Source organism: Bombus huntii, chromosome 13 (assembly GCF_024542735.1).
Source record: "Bombus huntii isolate Logan2020A chromosome 13, iyBomHunt1.1, whole genome shotgun sequence".
NCBI lineage: Eukaryota > Metazoa > Arthropoda > Insecta > Hymenoptera > Apidae > Bombus > Bombus huntii.
The window spans coordinates 3007669-3022743 of record NC_066250.1 but is presented as its reverse complement, the minus strand read 5'-3'; the positions used below and the strand labels follow the sequence as shown (position 1 = coordinate 3022743).

Below are 15075 nucleotides of genomic sequence, written 5' to 3'. Positions count from 1 at the left end.
GCTCGCAAGAAATATGTCTGTGACGTAATTGAAATCTCACGAAGTTATGCAAATTACATAATACGTTCCGCTTCCACGGTGAACGTTATGCGTTCTTGCAATTAAAGGGAAATTAAGCAATTTTGGAAATTAAGAGAGCAGCACGAGGAAAACTCTTCTCGTGTAACGACCATTTTCCTGCCCAAGGTAGGAAACCAATTTCTCGTTGAAATACAACGTCGGTGTCAACGATCGTCGCATCCTTCCCTGATCCAGTCTCACGGCGCCAGACATAAAGGCACGAATACACGCGAACGCGTCTGCATACTCGGTTATCCTTTTTTCTCCATTCCGAGGCAATCTTAATATTATCCTTCGAATTACGGCCCTCCGGTGATCAACGGCGTGCGTTCCCATCACATACGCACACCGTCCAATTAGACTCCGATAATCGCGGTCGTATTTCGGAGCACAACACTCCTCGTTGCATGGATGTTGCGTTACGTAACGAATCACAACTAAGTCAACGTTAGAAAATTATTGAACTCGCGAAAGCGAAGAACAAACCATATGGCATTTGCAGTGTTAGTTGCATCAACGATAAGGTTTAAAAGGCGTTTTTATTCCGCTTGAACGAAATCACAGTTTTACGCTATGATTTCAATCGCGAGTATTTTTTAACTTTGAAGTGGTTTTGCACATTTGTTTGGGGAGGAGCGTGCGTGTTTATGGTTTCCACGAAAGCATTGCAATCAACCCTCTCTGATGGCCCCTTTTTCTCCCACGGATTAAAGGTAGCGTTTCATTCCACGAAGCTATTCCTAGAATCATAATGAACTTGTTTGCGAATAGATACTTCAGGATCAGATCATCGAGACGAACGAAGAAATCGTTTCAGAAAAAGCAAGAAGTAATTAAATATCAAAACAGCGGATAATAGTATATAATAATGGAAAAAAAAAACAAACGAAAAGAATACGATACTATTGTTCGAGATATAATTCAAAACGTATTTGATTACTCATTTTTTGTTTTAATTTGTAGCTTCGTTGTTCTTTTTTCCTTTATTTAATCTTCGTTTATCCAATCGACAAAACTCTCGACTGGTAATATAGATATCTGTTTCGCTACTAAAGGCCGGTCGAACGTGAGACGTCGACGTCAGTGCAGTGCTGTGTTCCTATCTTTGCCACGAGTTGTGCAGTGATATTTACCTAGGAACAATACGAAAAATACTCGAGGTATTTAATCGATACTTAATTATCTAATCATCTCTGTAGCGGCTGAGAACAGCGTTATTCTCGTAGATTTTCATATAATTTCCACACAAGCAGGTAACGTACGTGCATGCAAAAATGATGCAACGTTTGTTGTGCTGATAGAAACATACACATGGCTCTTACGTACGAACGAACGACTCGAGCATACCGTAAGAATGTTAAAAAACAAATAACTGGAAATTGTTAAAGCTAGCAATCTATAAATAACTCGCTCTCCTTCTAAAGTAAGGTTAAGATCTGGTGTGCATCTTGCATTTGGTTCGAGAATCTAGTGCTACGTGGCAGCACTGTACAATACACCTAAAGCTCGAAGCACCCCCAATCCAGCCGATACGGTACTAAATATTGGCGCCTCTTTCGAATTTCAAATTTCGAAATTTATATCACGTACGTTTTACTCGATTCGTTTTAACTCGAGAAACTATCGCCTTTAATAAAGTATTGTTATATTTCCATCGAGGTAAAGGTAGAGGAGGTAGAAGAAGCGATCGATAAAGCGGAGGAAACGATGGCGAGACAATGTCGTAAAAGCAGAGGCGACGGTGATACCACGGCGCCAGAGCGGCTGTTGAGTAGCATCGCGGGCGGGTCCTTTCTTCTCTTCCATTATCGTAATCTGCAAATTTCGTGGGTACCGTGATGAAGAACGGTTGGAGGTGGCGCGGTTTCGAGTTAAACTGTTCGAGAGAGTAGATAGTTTCGGGGATAGACGGAGAGGAAGAGGAAAGCCAGTCGGGATGGCTGATCGTGTGAAAAGGAACGAGAAAGGAAGGGTAGAGAGAGGGATCCGAAAGACGAGACAGAGGAAGAGGAATCGCAAAGTCGGTGGCGGATTGGCGGCCTAAGGCGCGGTTGCAGATTCCCGGCGTGATGCCGGTGATTCGCGGCTTTGGTGCCCAGTAATCGTCGGTCCCCTTACCCGACGTATTCCTCCTCCCTCGCATCTTTGCTCAGGAGAATCCACCTCGTCCCTTCTTCTTTCTCGTCGAATTCGCTTCTCCGCACTTTCGTTCGCCTCCCTTTGCTTCCCTTGGCCTTCCCCGGGTCTCTCCCTTCGCCTCCCGTAGGCGTCTCGTACCTGTTTCATCCTTTTGATATGGCGCGGGCCCCGTTGTACAGCGAGCGAAGGATGAAAAGAAAGAAGGGGGGCAATCTTGCGGTAAATACAGCAATCGCTTGATGTGCCGTCCGCATTAATATAATTAGTCACCCCGAGCGCTCGAAAGCGACCCGATGTTTGAGAAGCCGACTCTCTCGACTCTGCTCTCTCGCTTCATTCTACTCCGCTCTGTCCGCCGTGCCTTGATTCTGTTCGAAGTATCAAGAGGCCGGGGGGCACTGCGTGCATAGGTAGGTGAAACATGGTGGACTGTTAAAGATTCCGAGGGTTGGAGGAACAAGGGCGTGGCCCATGTTGGATCATTTTCATTTCTGTCCATGCAAACTGATATATCACCCCCCCCCCCCCCCTCTCTCCCTATAAATATGCAGACGCGGTCATTTTTGCATGCTGCGTTAGTACGTAGACAAAGACGAATCGGTAAACCTGGCCATTGCGAAGCGAATAGTGTCGCTGTGGAAATGAATGGAACTTCTCGAATCGAAGCGAACCTTCGACAAACGTGTTACAAGATTTGATTCTAATCAGTGTTGGATTCTTGAAATCGCGATACGGTTTCATATGAATGTGTGCAATGACGATAGATTTATATTTCTGTCATAGAATGGCGCCAAAGAAAATCGAAGAACCTGAAAGGAAGCCGCTTATTGGCCGCGTAGGTACCAATTTGAAAGTTGGTATAGTAGGCATACCTAACGTAGGAAAGTCAACCTTCTTCAACGTTCTCACGAAAAGCCAGGCTGCTGCTGAGAACTTTCCCTTCTGCACCATCGATCCCAATGAAAATAAGTATTCATATTTTTTTCTTATGCATGTTTATTATAGACTGCGGACTTCTGTGCAAATTTGTATTTCTGCGAGTAAAGAACAAAAAGAAAGTAAAGAAATGGAACTTGGCTGGAGACTCGTTTCGCTTACTAAAAGTTACGACGAGCACTTCGCTTTGGAAACTTTCTGTATACTTCTATATTACATTGACTTTACCTTTAAATTTCATCTATGTTTGCATATACATTCGCAGTCTAATAATCATAATAGCGATATCGTGTTGTACGTCATAGAAAATATTTTCTACAGCACATGATATAATCGAATTGAAATTTCATTCAATTTTTACTATACAAAGCAACATTTTTTAGATGCTCCGACCTAATAACGTTAATCGTAGTTCGCGTCTGCCACTGCAAATATTTAACCTGATATTAAATCGCATGTCGTTTGTTTGCAACTCTGTGTAAAAGATTTATATAGTAACCTAAAAATGAGATATATCCAACGATGTGTGATAAAACATCGCGTCCCAAGATAAAAGAAGAGCACGAAGACGAGCACGAGAAGTTTTACGCAGATGCATCGTTTATTATAAAAAAGAGTTTCTTCCGATTCATCAAAGGATATCCTCGCCAGAAGTATTCTCCTTCCTGGCCCGAAGCTCATCAATGTGTGTATCCAAAAGCTAACTCTTACTACGTCTTCCACGAAGATACAAATCCATTTACTAGATTTCCCGCCAAATGCGAGTCGAGAGAGTATGGAAACGTCCGAGCACACTTTGAACCATCTCAGGAACCTCACGAGATTCGCGATCCCTATGACGAAACCGAAGCGAGAAACAAATATCTGGCAAGCGAACCAACTTGTTTCGTCGTTCTGGGCAAACCTGACTTGAACACTACGAAACTTGCGACTATGATCGCGGACTCTTGGAATTGCGTGTTGATTTCTCCGTTATCGCTTATGAAACAGGAGATCCAGCAAAACAGCGAAAAAGGTAAATTCATGGCGGACGTGTTGAAAACAGGTGAATGTTTAGGTCCAGAAATTATCATGAATTTGATAACGAGTCGTCTTAATAAAAGGGACGTGTTTCACAAAGGGTACGTTGTAGAAGGATTGCCGTTAATTCCAAACGAGACACTCGATTATTCTTCTTACCCAAATATTTCCACCGAGAAGCTGGATCCAGAAAATTTTATGAAGATTTTTAACACGTCGGTTCCTAGAACCTGCGATACAGCGAACGAAAAAGCGATCAAACATCACGATGTGTCGGATAATAGCAAAGATATTTCGACTTCTCGCGATCAAAAGATAGAGAATCAAGCATGTGTCGTACTGGAAAATCCACGTTACGAAGATTTTATTTCAAGTCAGATCGAAGATATTTTCGCAACGTGGTCCATAAAACCATCGATAATCGTTTACGTAATGTGTCCTGACGCGGACGCGACGATAAAGCGTGCACATTTTCGTATAGATCCGACAACTGGTCGCACCGTAGACACGAGTTTCGCTGGTATGAGCAGGCATATTGAGATGTTATTTTCTCATAACAAAATGCAGAATAACATGAACGTTTCCTTTGAATTGTATCAAGAGTTGACGAAGGAAGAACGAGTTTTAGACGAAAACCAGGGGAAATACTTACTGAAACGACCTTCTGACGAAAGATCCAACGTGGAATCGCAATGTGCAATGTACAAACGCGTGGCACTGCCTACGATCGAGAAATGGATCTTGCTATACAACCCACAGAACATAATTCGCGTGGATGGTCGTACACCTGTATCGCTAATGTTTCAAATTTTTATCTCACGGCTACGCACATTGCCAGTGCCGCGTGTAATTCTTCCGCGAAGATTCGCGAATCACGCTGCGTTAGAATTCGAGGGTGAATCGCCAGTGATACCCGTAACTGGCGACGAATTCGAAGATAAGTCGAACGAAGAAGCGTTTCAAGATCTGAGAAACAGAGAAACCGTTTCGCCTCTATTCCCTTGGAGACTGTCGTCCTGGAATTTTCTTTGTCCCGTCGAATTAACAAAGGGAAGGACCGTGGAAGGATTAGCGAAACACGCCGTTCGATTTATGAACAAAGTCTTCTTTCTTTCGTCGAACGAGGCTGCTGATTTATTTATCGAAAATCCAAGAACTTTTATTTCTCCTTTGTCTCCGCGACCGACTTGTAAAATCGTAGTATTTGGACCTGACTATTCTGGCAAATCTGATCTCTGCGACGAATTGGCACGAGTGTTAAGAGGTACGATAATAAACGCGAAGGAAATTGGAAAATATTCGGCGAACGTTAACTCGTATATTTATTCGTCGGATCATGCGATTGTGGAGGCTATACAGAGCGTGCCGAGAGAAGAAATCGATATTGAAATATGGAGAGACGGAGGTTACATCGTAGATGGTATGTATCCTAATATCGATTCTTGGAAAACAATCGTGGAAGATTCGGAGATTATCTTCGAGGATGCGATTCTTTTGTTCGACGAGGATCCTTACGATTATTTGATATCAAAATGGCGCAAAATTCGTGGCATCGAAAAGGATGGGCAATTCGAGGAAAGCTTCGAAGACCTTGGAGATGAAGAGGGCGAGGAAGAGGCGCAAGGTCTGGTCGAATATATTAGACACATTCAGAGGTTTGAATCGGATTGGGAAGCGATACGAGAAAGAGCGATGGATACTTGCAGAAATCTTATTACCTGCGATGTTGGTAAAATCACCGATGTCTCGAAATACGTTATGGATCGAATTAAGGATCGTTATATGGATAAAGCAAGAGTTATGACTGACGAGGAGAAGGAAAGAGAAAGAGATCTTGCAGAATATATCGGCATGACCGATGACACGGAAAATATCGAGGAAGAAGAAGAAGAAGAAAAGGAAGGTGAAAGAGAAACGGCGGAATTGCCTTCTAAGGAAGATAATCGTCGCTTTGGAGACACTAATTACTACTGTCCAGTGGCGTTATTAAGATATAATATATTTTGGAGAGGCAAAGAAGAGTTCAGCGCTATTTTTATGGATAAGATATATCATCTATCTAGTCTCACAGCTCTCGAGGAATTTTTACGTGGCCCGCAAAAATTAGGTCTTCCATTGAAAAGGCCTTTATCTTTAATTCCACCCCTTCGTATGAGTATCGTTGGTCCATCAGGGAGTGGGAAAAGCACGTTGTCAGACGCGATATCTCGAGAATACGGTCTGCTTCATATAGATTACTTTAATTGTTTCACTACGTACATGGGATCCCGTGGAATGCGACCATTATCCCACAGAGATGTTCTTGTTTTATCAAACGAACTTCCCGATGAGGTAGAATTGCCAGCAGATCCGAGCGACGAGAGATACAACAGCGACTCTAATACAATTCTGACATTTATTCGAAGTTATTGGAAAGACGGCAGTGTGCTTCTTCCTGAAAGAATGCACGACGAATGTTTAACGCGATTTTTCAAAGGACTTTACGGCGAACCCGGTGCCGTGTTCGATCAGTTTCCAAGCTGTCCGCAAGACGTAGAAACTGCTATAAGAGAGTACACGGTGCCCGAGATAATAATAGAACTTCGTTGCGGTAGAGAGACGGTATCGGACAGAGTAATACCGAAATTACTCGCATCGTGGGAACAGAATTTGGAAGAGAAGAAACGCATCGAACAATTACGATACGCTACACAGCTTGAAGATTATCGAAGAGATCGAGATATTTGGGTGAAAAGAATGCTGGATGAGATGATCGGTCAACGATATATCGGGGAAGAAGAAGATAACGCGCAGCACGAATACAAGGACGAAGACGACATACTCATGGAGGAATACATGCTGAGCGATGACACGGATTTGGAAGAAATGGAAGTGAGAAGGTTTGAGTTAGAAGAAACGTGGTATCGAGAGAATCCTGAGCCTGTGCTGTTCACCGACTGGGAAGATTTTGAAACAGCGAGACGAAGAATCGAGCAGGAATTTTTCAGCAAGTACGAAACTGATTCTCAAAAGATAGCTGCTATTCGCAGCCTTCTAGAAAATGAATCGATACCGTATATCGTAGTGGATGCCGAAGCAGATGTAAAAAACGTTTTACTGCGAATTATGAGAATTCTCGAGCCCTACGTTCGTCGAGATATTTCTATCCTGGAGAAGATCTATACCATCGATCTTGAAACAGCCGACACTCTGCTTGATTGCGGCTATTATCTTTTAAGTTCCTTTGGACGCTGGTGTCCTGTGCAGTTGCGTCAAAATAACGTTCCTCTGCAAATGTTCCTGCCACTGGAATCTGTGCAGGAGATTTATCCCGTCATACACAGACAATTCGTCTACTTCTTCGGCGGCAAAGACGCGCAGACCGCATTTTTAGAGAGTCCGTTCGAGTATCTCGAACGAGATTCTTGCGCACCTATTATTCCATTCCGGCTCTCTATCATTGGCCCACCGAAATCCGGGAAAACGACTCTTGCACAACGATTTGCCAACAAATATGGCGTAAAAGTGATAACGCGAGGAGCCGCTCTACGTTACATCGTCAAATATTTTCCTTGGACAGAGTGGGCGCAATTGACGGAATCTTCTCTTCGTGCAGGTCGAACGGTTCCAACGGAATGCGTAAACCGTGCCGTTGAAATGTATTCCATCGATCCTAATGTGATTTCTCAAGGTTTCGTGCTCGATGGTTTTCCCTTAAACCGCAAAGAATACGAGCAACTGACGTTTCTAGGTCTTCAACCAATGATCACTCTCGACCTGAAAGCGAATCTAGCTTTTTGTCTCGATCGTTTGTCTCGCGCATCCGACGATCGAACGATAAAACCACCTACCTTCTCGAATAGCTTTTTATCTCATCGCTATGCCGTTTGGGAGGTCGATCAGGGACACTTTCGAACTTGGTTAAAAAGTTTCACCCAGAACGTAATAGAATTAGACGCGACTAAATGTATGTGGTATGTGTGGAGCCAAGCTGATCGACGCGTATGTTCCAGATACAGGATCATCAGATCGTACTTTCGTGAAAGTGACTACGATAAAATTCACAGCTTGAAATATATGAGCGTCTCGCCGTACGAATTTAGGAGACGACAAAGCCGGTTCGAGTCCTATTGTCCTCTTTGCTTGTACTACGAGAACACGATGAAGACATCGGGACCTCCGGATCATCGAGGCACGATTCAGTTTAGGGAACACTTCTACTGGATTTGTTCGCAACATACCAATGAATTTATTCAACATCCGCAAAAATATCTTCCACCGGCGAACAATGCGTATCCACCGGAAGATCGTCCGCGAATTTTAACCGAAACGATCGACTTGGAACATTCGTGTTGGGCCAAACGTTTGCAAGTCAGAGGATTTTGCTTAGTAACGTACTTCGATGGATTACCAAGTCGAAAACTTGTACCTGGAAAAATAGTTACAGCAGTTTTGTACAAAGACAATTTATACCTGTTCTGTACGGAAGATTGTCGCGATAAATTTTTAGCGCAACCCGATAAATACGCGAACGTTCAAATGAAATTTTTATATACGATGCCAACGATCGACGTAAAATCTCTGCCAAATGTTGGTTTCTTGGAACAAACGGTTTCCAAGTTAATAATCAAAGCTGTAAACGAAATCAGCGTAGATCGGCCGAAATTACCAGGTTTATCGCCTTCGGCTACCGCCGCCGTTTACATCGGTGTATACTTAAAGGCTCGTAACACATGTTGCGGCTTAAAAGAAACTGAGTTGTACAAAACAATTAGCAGAAGAATGTACAGTCGTGAAATGATCATCAAAGTAGCGACCCGAACGATGAAGAAAAGGATAAACCCTTTCATACATGCACCTGTATATAAAGATCAGGCTAATCCTACTCACAAATACACTCGACAATCATCTATGTTATCTCGTATATACGTACCTAAGTCTACTTCAATTACGTTTCGTCGAACATCACCGACACAAATTTTAGCCGATCCCGACGATAAAAAATCGACAATAATAATAAACACATTGTGAATAGATAATTTGTCCTATTATTTTCTATTACAGATTTTATCGAATCCCGACAACGAATAAATTAGATATTTTGTACTTTAATCGTGTCTAAATATTATTATAAAACTTTATATCTCAGTGTAATAAACACTTTGTAAATAGACAATAAACAACGTATACATAATCTACTATCTGACTAGAATTTCTTTTTCCAATATCCTATTATTTTTTTATTCCCCATGTGAATATATGACGCGTGTTATTTGTTAAGAAAAATTTGTTATTGAATGTTATTTGTCGTCTAACTAGATTTTATCTTTCAGCACGTCGCGTACCCGTTCCTGACGCAAGATTCGATTACCTGTGCGAATATTTTAAGCCAGCTAGGTACGTATCAAACCAGCTACTACACACCGGTGAAAATATTGTTCGATCGTAACGACAAATAACTGATACGCGTTATTGTATTATCGAACAAAAGTGACGAGTCTACCAGAAAATGCGCCCTCGCAATGGGAAACGAGTTGGAATAACCATTGACATTTCCATACTCCTTTGCTTTTATTTTCACAAGGCAGGGATAGGGAGGAGAGAAAGCGGTACGTGATCTGCAATGCAGATTCGACAAAATTCGTCTACGCGACGTATAACTCACGTTGAATACCAGTCGACTTCACGTACGTTTTTCTTTTACTCGCTCGTGGCATACTATTATTTAAGATAACATTTCGTAAGATATTTCTAAAACTTAGATTTATATGCGATATTGACTGGATTATTTTGCGTTAGAAAGATCAATGTATGCCCTCCGAGGGGAGGCTAGAAAAGATTAATTAAAATTTCACGTGACACTCGAAACTAATCAAACGCGATGAAAGTTCCACCGAAACACATGGAAACCGCTATACGTGCTGTGGTATGCATCAACTTGTCGATGAAAGCCGTGTTTACCGTGCCTCGCGTTATCACGCTGGCTCGTTCACACGACGAGATTGAATGTACAGAGCAGCAGGAAGATTGGAAAGCAAAGCGTATGTTCGGTCCACGGTAAAATATTCTTCGACGCTGTTGTCGCTGGTAAACAGTTAAACTTAACCATGGCAGAGCGCAAAAGATAAAGAGAGAGAGAGAGAGAGAGAGAGCGAGAGAGGGAGCGGCATAGAATCGATGAACTTCAAAGTATAGCGAAGTAACGAAAAATTATCGAGTGAAAGACGAATCGAGTTTGCTTTGCGACACGTGCTTTCCTCGGAATTCAACTAATTTGAAGAGATTAAAACTCGCTACCGTGTTAGATCAAAGAGCGTGTCTTGCATCCTGGTCACCCTGGCACCCAACTCCGAAACACTGTCGCCAACGGCCAACGACACTGCAAAGTCCGAATGGCTGTCACGTGTCAGATGATTCAACGATCCCTAATGAAAGCCACCTAACATGGCACTCCCCTTCTTGCTCATTTTACTAACGCCTCTCTTCAAAGGCTAATTGTTTAATGATGCTACTTGCATTAGCATTTAAATACAGCTCGTTGTCACTGCGACGCCCTCCTTTAAATTCTAGGCGCGTGCATGTTACAGTGTAAATACATCATCAGTCGTATTCTATTCGTACTTACAAGAAAAAGTCGCGAATGCTCCCGGCTTCGATTTGGATGAAACTTTTTAGGAAGGAGGAACAGCCGAATATAGTAGATATATCTATATATATGTGTATATCTTTTAGCCGCGGTGACTCAGGTTCGAAGGCTGAAACCACCCTCCGAAGTTCGAACTCTTAAGAGCAACAGAGTTCGCGACTTTTGCTTCTTGAACGAATCGAGAATCGCGATGAGACGCGTCCTTATTTACGGTTTCAGCAAAGTTCCAGCTTTCTTAAATGTCGTGGATATCGCTGGCTTGGTCAAAGGTGCCGCGGAGGGACAAGGCCTGGGAAACAATTTCTTATCGCACATCAACGCTTGCGATGGGATTTTTCATCTTTGCCGTAAGTCCAGCATAAACATTCGATTCGATACGAAGCTCTTTATATAGGAGCAAGCGACGACGTTGCTGTCCCAGATGAACAATAACTGATAAAATCGATTACGTTAAAGGGAAGGTAGCGTTGCCGATGAGATCGAGAGATTAGTTTATCATCGTGTTTGCTCCTTCCGTGCATTGCACATGCAATCATGGACACGAGTTTATCTTGCAACACGCACGAGTAGCTTATAGACGTAAGAGTACTATACCGTTATAGCTTTCGTTAACAGTTTTCATAGAACTGCATCGATTCTAGAAAATAAATTTGCCAAACTAAGCGGATCAATATCGTATTTTATTCGTAGGAGCGTTCGACGACGACGACGTTACTCACGTGGAAGGAGACGTGAATCCCGTGAGAGATCTCGAGATAATTAGCGAGGAATTACGGTTGAAAGATATCGAGTTTTTAAATGGTCATCTGGAGAAGCTGGAGAAGCTCGTTGTCCGAGGAAACGACAAGAAACTAAAGCCTGAATACGTAAGTAGTAATTTATGTTTGAAGATTTGATGCGTTTTAACGTCGTTAACCCTGCACATCGAAAGAAATACATTAGGACGTTTAAAGAAACTCGTTCTCTTTTGACGTTCGGATTGAGAAACGAAAGAAATCATTGTAAATGTAGGCATATCGTAGAGCCTGAACGAAATTACCGAGGAAATTAAGAGAGCGCGGTCGGTACACTACTTCCTAGAACGAATCAATCGAATTACCCTCTTTCCGTGGATTGACCCACGGCAATTTCCGATCTCTCCCCTCGTTCTAGACTTTGCAATTTGCTAAAACTTTTCGAGAGTTCCAAGCTACCTCCTCGTCTTCTCTCTCGGTCAAAGTAATAGAGAGGCGTTTCGTTAGTGTACAATCCTCTAATCACAGTTCGATCTCGGGATTATTCCACTTGGTAGCGTACTTACTTACGAACTTATTCGTCTGGCCGACTATTATCGTTAGCGGAACACTGATCTTTTTCGAATCCAGTATTTTCGCACGGTAGTGGTAAAAAATACAATCTGTTGGAGAAAGCTAACGCTTACAGATATAATCGAGTGCTTTTCTGTGCAGGATACGTTATTGAAAGTGAAAGGTATAATGGTGGATGAAAAGAGGCATATCAGGTTTGCCGACTGGAGTGCTACTGACGTAAGTTAATCGTATCGCTTTGCAAATGAAAAATTTTAATGCTATTCCAATGTTATTCTGGTCGGTCGTGTTTTTAGATCGAGGCTCTCAATAAATATTTATTCCTCACGTCAAAGCCAGTCATTTATTTAGTTAATCTGTCCGAAAAGGATTACATACGTAAGAAGAATAAATGGTATGTATATATCGTTTATTATCTGGGATCTATATGTATATTATCGTTATTTGACGCTTTAAACAAACGACAATCGATCATTAATATATTAATTAACATACGAATTTTTCTTATGTCTTAACACTCACATGTCAATTTCAGGTTAATCAAAATCAAAGAATGGGTTGATAAGAACGATCCAGGAGCTATTTTAATCCCATTCAGTGGAACTTTCGAAAATAAACTTTTCGATATGGATGACGCAGAACGTGCGAAATATCAAGAAGAGAACAAAGTTACGAGGTGAGTAACGGTGTCTATAATTCGTTACATAGCTCTATCTGTATCTTTTAAATGAACGCCAAACTATCTTTATACTTGCAAATGAAACGACCGCCAAAATAAGCAGTGTGTTGCGTGAATTTAAAAGAAAAGAAAAAAAGAGAGAGAGAGAGAGAGAGTGAAAGGAAGGGAGAGGAACGAACGTAAAAATCGTAAAATTCGTAAAACCTAATCCTCCCCTGCTTTAAAACCTAAGAAAGTCAGGTTCCCATATTTAGCTATGCACCAGGTTATCTACTAATGGTAATAACAATGGAGGGCTCGGTTTAAGCGTCTAGACTAGCCCTACTTTCATGTAGGGTGACCAATAAAAACTGCGGCATCTTTACTGTGGCGCATTATATTTTTACGAACGGCTATTCAAATTCTTGCAAAATTGCATAAAAACCCCTCCTATCCTCCCGGGCACACCGGTATAACCAGGGAGACGAGTGGAATGAGGATCAACCGGTTCAGTTGGCTAGTGGGTCATTCGCGAACAAACTCAACCCGTGTTATGCACGGTAAACTCGATCAAGTTCGCGTACGTTTTCAACATTGTTATACTGTAACATACTGTATGTTATACCGATAAAAGTAATCGACGTACAGAACTATAATGCGTTGGATAAAGAAAAACTTTGTTCGTTATATAAATTTATGTTGCAATTATTTTGGACCGAAGGGGATTGCATAATTATAGCTAGCGTGGAAAATATAAAATCGTTACCAATGATACCTATAATCTGGCATTGATGGTTAGAAATCTAAATTCTTCGGCAAATTTTGTCGATCCCTCGAAATGATCGCATAAGGTAGGTTCTCTTGGTAATCACAGGGGACAAACGAAAGATTTCTAGATACCGCGATTTTATTTCGAGACCGCAGATAACCAAGGCGCCGAAGTAGATCTCGGACAGAGTTAGAGTGATAAAATTGCGGTATTAAGTCGTTCAGCTTTATGTGTATTCTCTGAAGTCTCGAAGTTCGTCGGGCTCACGGAACAGGATGGCTTCCCTTCTTGTACCCTGTCATTAGACGATATTCGGTTCGAGACAATCATATTCCACAGTCCTGTTTTTTGGCCACCCCTTCTTTGAACCAAGAATTCATTTTTTTCTGCTCCCCTCCCCCGTCGTCTTCTTTTTTCTAATACGAGTTGAAAATTTGCTGTTTCATCTTACGAATCGTTTTTAGCGCGCTTGACAAGATTATCGTTCAAGGATACAAAGCATTGCAATTGCAGTACTTCTTTACAGCGGGACACGATGAAGTGAAAGCATGGACGATCCAGGTAAATCAAAGTGATCCTTTTCAATGTTCTTTCATGATCTTATCCGGGAATCTTTCGTTACTTTAGAAAGGTACAAAAGCACCTCAAGCTGCTGGCAAGATTCACACAGATTTCGAGAAGGGATTCATCATGGCTGAAGTCATGAAATTCGACGATTTTAAAAACGAAGGATCGGAAGCAGCGGTAAAGGTGAGTATCGTACTGTGTGATATTTAACATCAATCGAATGCTTTTCATTGTTTTTATTTTCCAGTTGTTCTATGTAAATGTGGCTATATTAATCTTCTTTTTTTCTTTTTACTATAGGCCGCCGGAAAATATAGGCAACAAGGACGAAACTACGTCGTCGAAGACGGAGACATCGTTTTCTTCAAGTTTAACGCTGGTGCTGGATTAAAAGATGCAAAGAAAAAGTGATGGCACGTTTTACTCATGTTGTTGCTCGTTCATCTGTACATCAACATGATCGCCATGTTTTGTTGCACGCGCGATTTGCGCATGAAACGATCAAAATCGCTTTCTGATACTCCTTAATTTCATTTTTCCTTCAATTTAAGATCGTATAATATCATAGTTGGTATCGATAGTAACGTTTTTATAGCAAGATTTCGAATTGTACTCAAATAGATATTTTTATATGTTCTATTACGCTATAAAGATAAAATATCCTATGCTTATACGATCAACGTAATTTGTCAATTCAATGCTTTTTCTTTTATTTTATACAAGATCAAAATATCGGTAACTTGCATTTTTAAACAACAATAAATGTAAATAGGTGATAAGAGCTTGATGATATAATACGCTGATTTTTACCACTCGGAACAACCAGTAAACCACAAAACGATCATTGTACGTTTTCTAATGTTTCTTTGTATATTTCCATATTTATTCTAAATATATTTCTTTAAAAGATAATTATCTAATACCTTCTCCCTCGAGAATAGTAAAACCGTGTTTGAAGCTTGCTTTGTACATTTAAAATATTACGATTATAAAT

At 41.4% G+C, this 15075-nt stretch overlaps 1 protein-coding gene across 3 annotated transcripts; it reads left to right on the top strand.

Annotated features, from left to right (window-relative positions):
- Positions 1-1080: 1080 nt before the first annotated feature.
- On the top strand, positions 1081-14993 carry LOC126872540 (obg-like ATPase 1). 3 transcript variants are annotated; one of them, XM_050632617.1, is made up of 11 exons: positions 1081-1220; positions 2983-3164; positions 9471-9531; positions 11000-11127; positions 11471-11646; positions 12229-12306; positions 12384-12481; positions 12623-12763; positions 13979-14075; positions 14142-14264; positions 14382-14993. In XM_050632617.1, exons 2-11 carry the CDS (start codon positions 2984-2986, stop codon positions 14490-14492), a joined length of 1194 nt encoding a protein of 397 aa, XP_050488574.1. In that variant the 5' UTR covers positions 1081-1220; position 2983; the 3' UTR covers positions 14493-14993. The 3 variants fall into 3 exon arrangements, with proteins under 3 accessions (XP_050488574.1, XP_050488575.1, XP_050488576.1); XM_050632618.1 differs by lacking the exon at positions 1081-1220 and adding an exon at positions 2588-2609; XM_050632619.1 differs by lacking the exons at positions 1081-1220; positions 2983-3164 and adding an exon at positions 7978-8753 and having other exon boundaries at positions 9454-9531.
- Positions 14994-15075: the final 82 nt, after the last annotated feature.

What these genes read in the sequence shown, in the direction of transcription:
- LOC126872540 (XM_050632619.1), top strand. Translation starts at nt 8,104, where the DNA reads ATGTGGTATGTGTGGAGCCAAGCTGATCGACGCGTATGTTCCAGATAC. An exon ending in TTGGAACAAACGGTTTCCAA is followed by an intron (nt 8,754 to 9,453) that starts GTTAATAATCAA and finishes TCGTCTAACTAG; the next exon opens with ATTTTATCTTTCAGCACGTC. An exon ending in TGGGATTTTTCATCTTTGCC is followed by an intron (nt 11,128 to 11,470) that starts GTAAGTCCAGCA and finishes TTTTATTCGTAG; the next exon opens with GAGCGTTCGACGACGACGAC.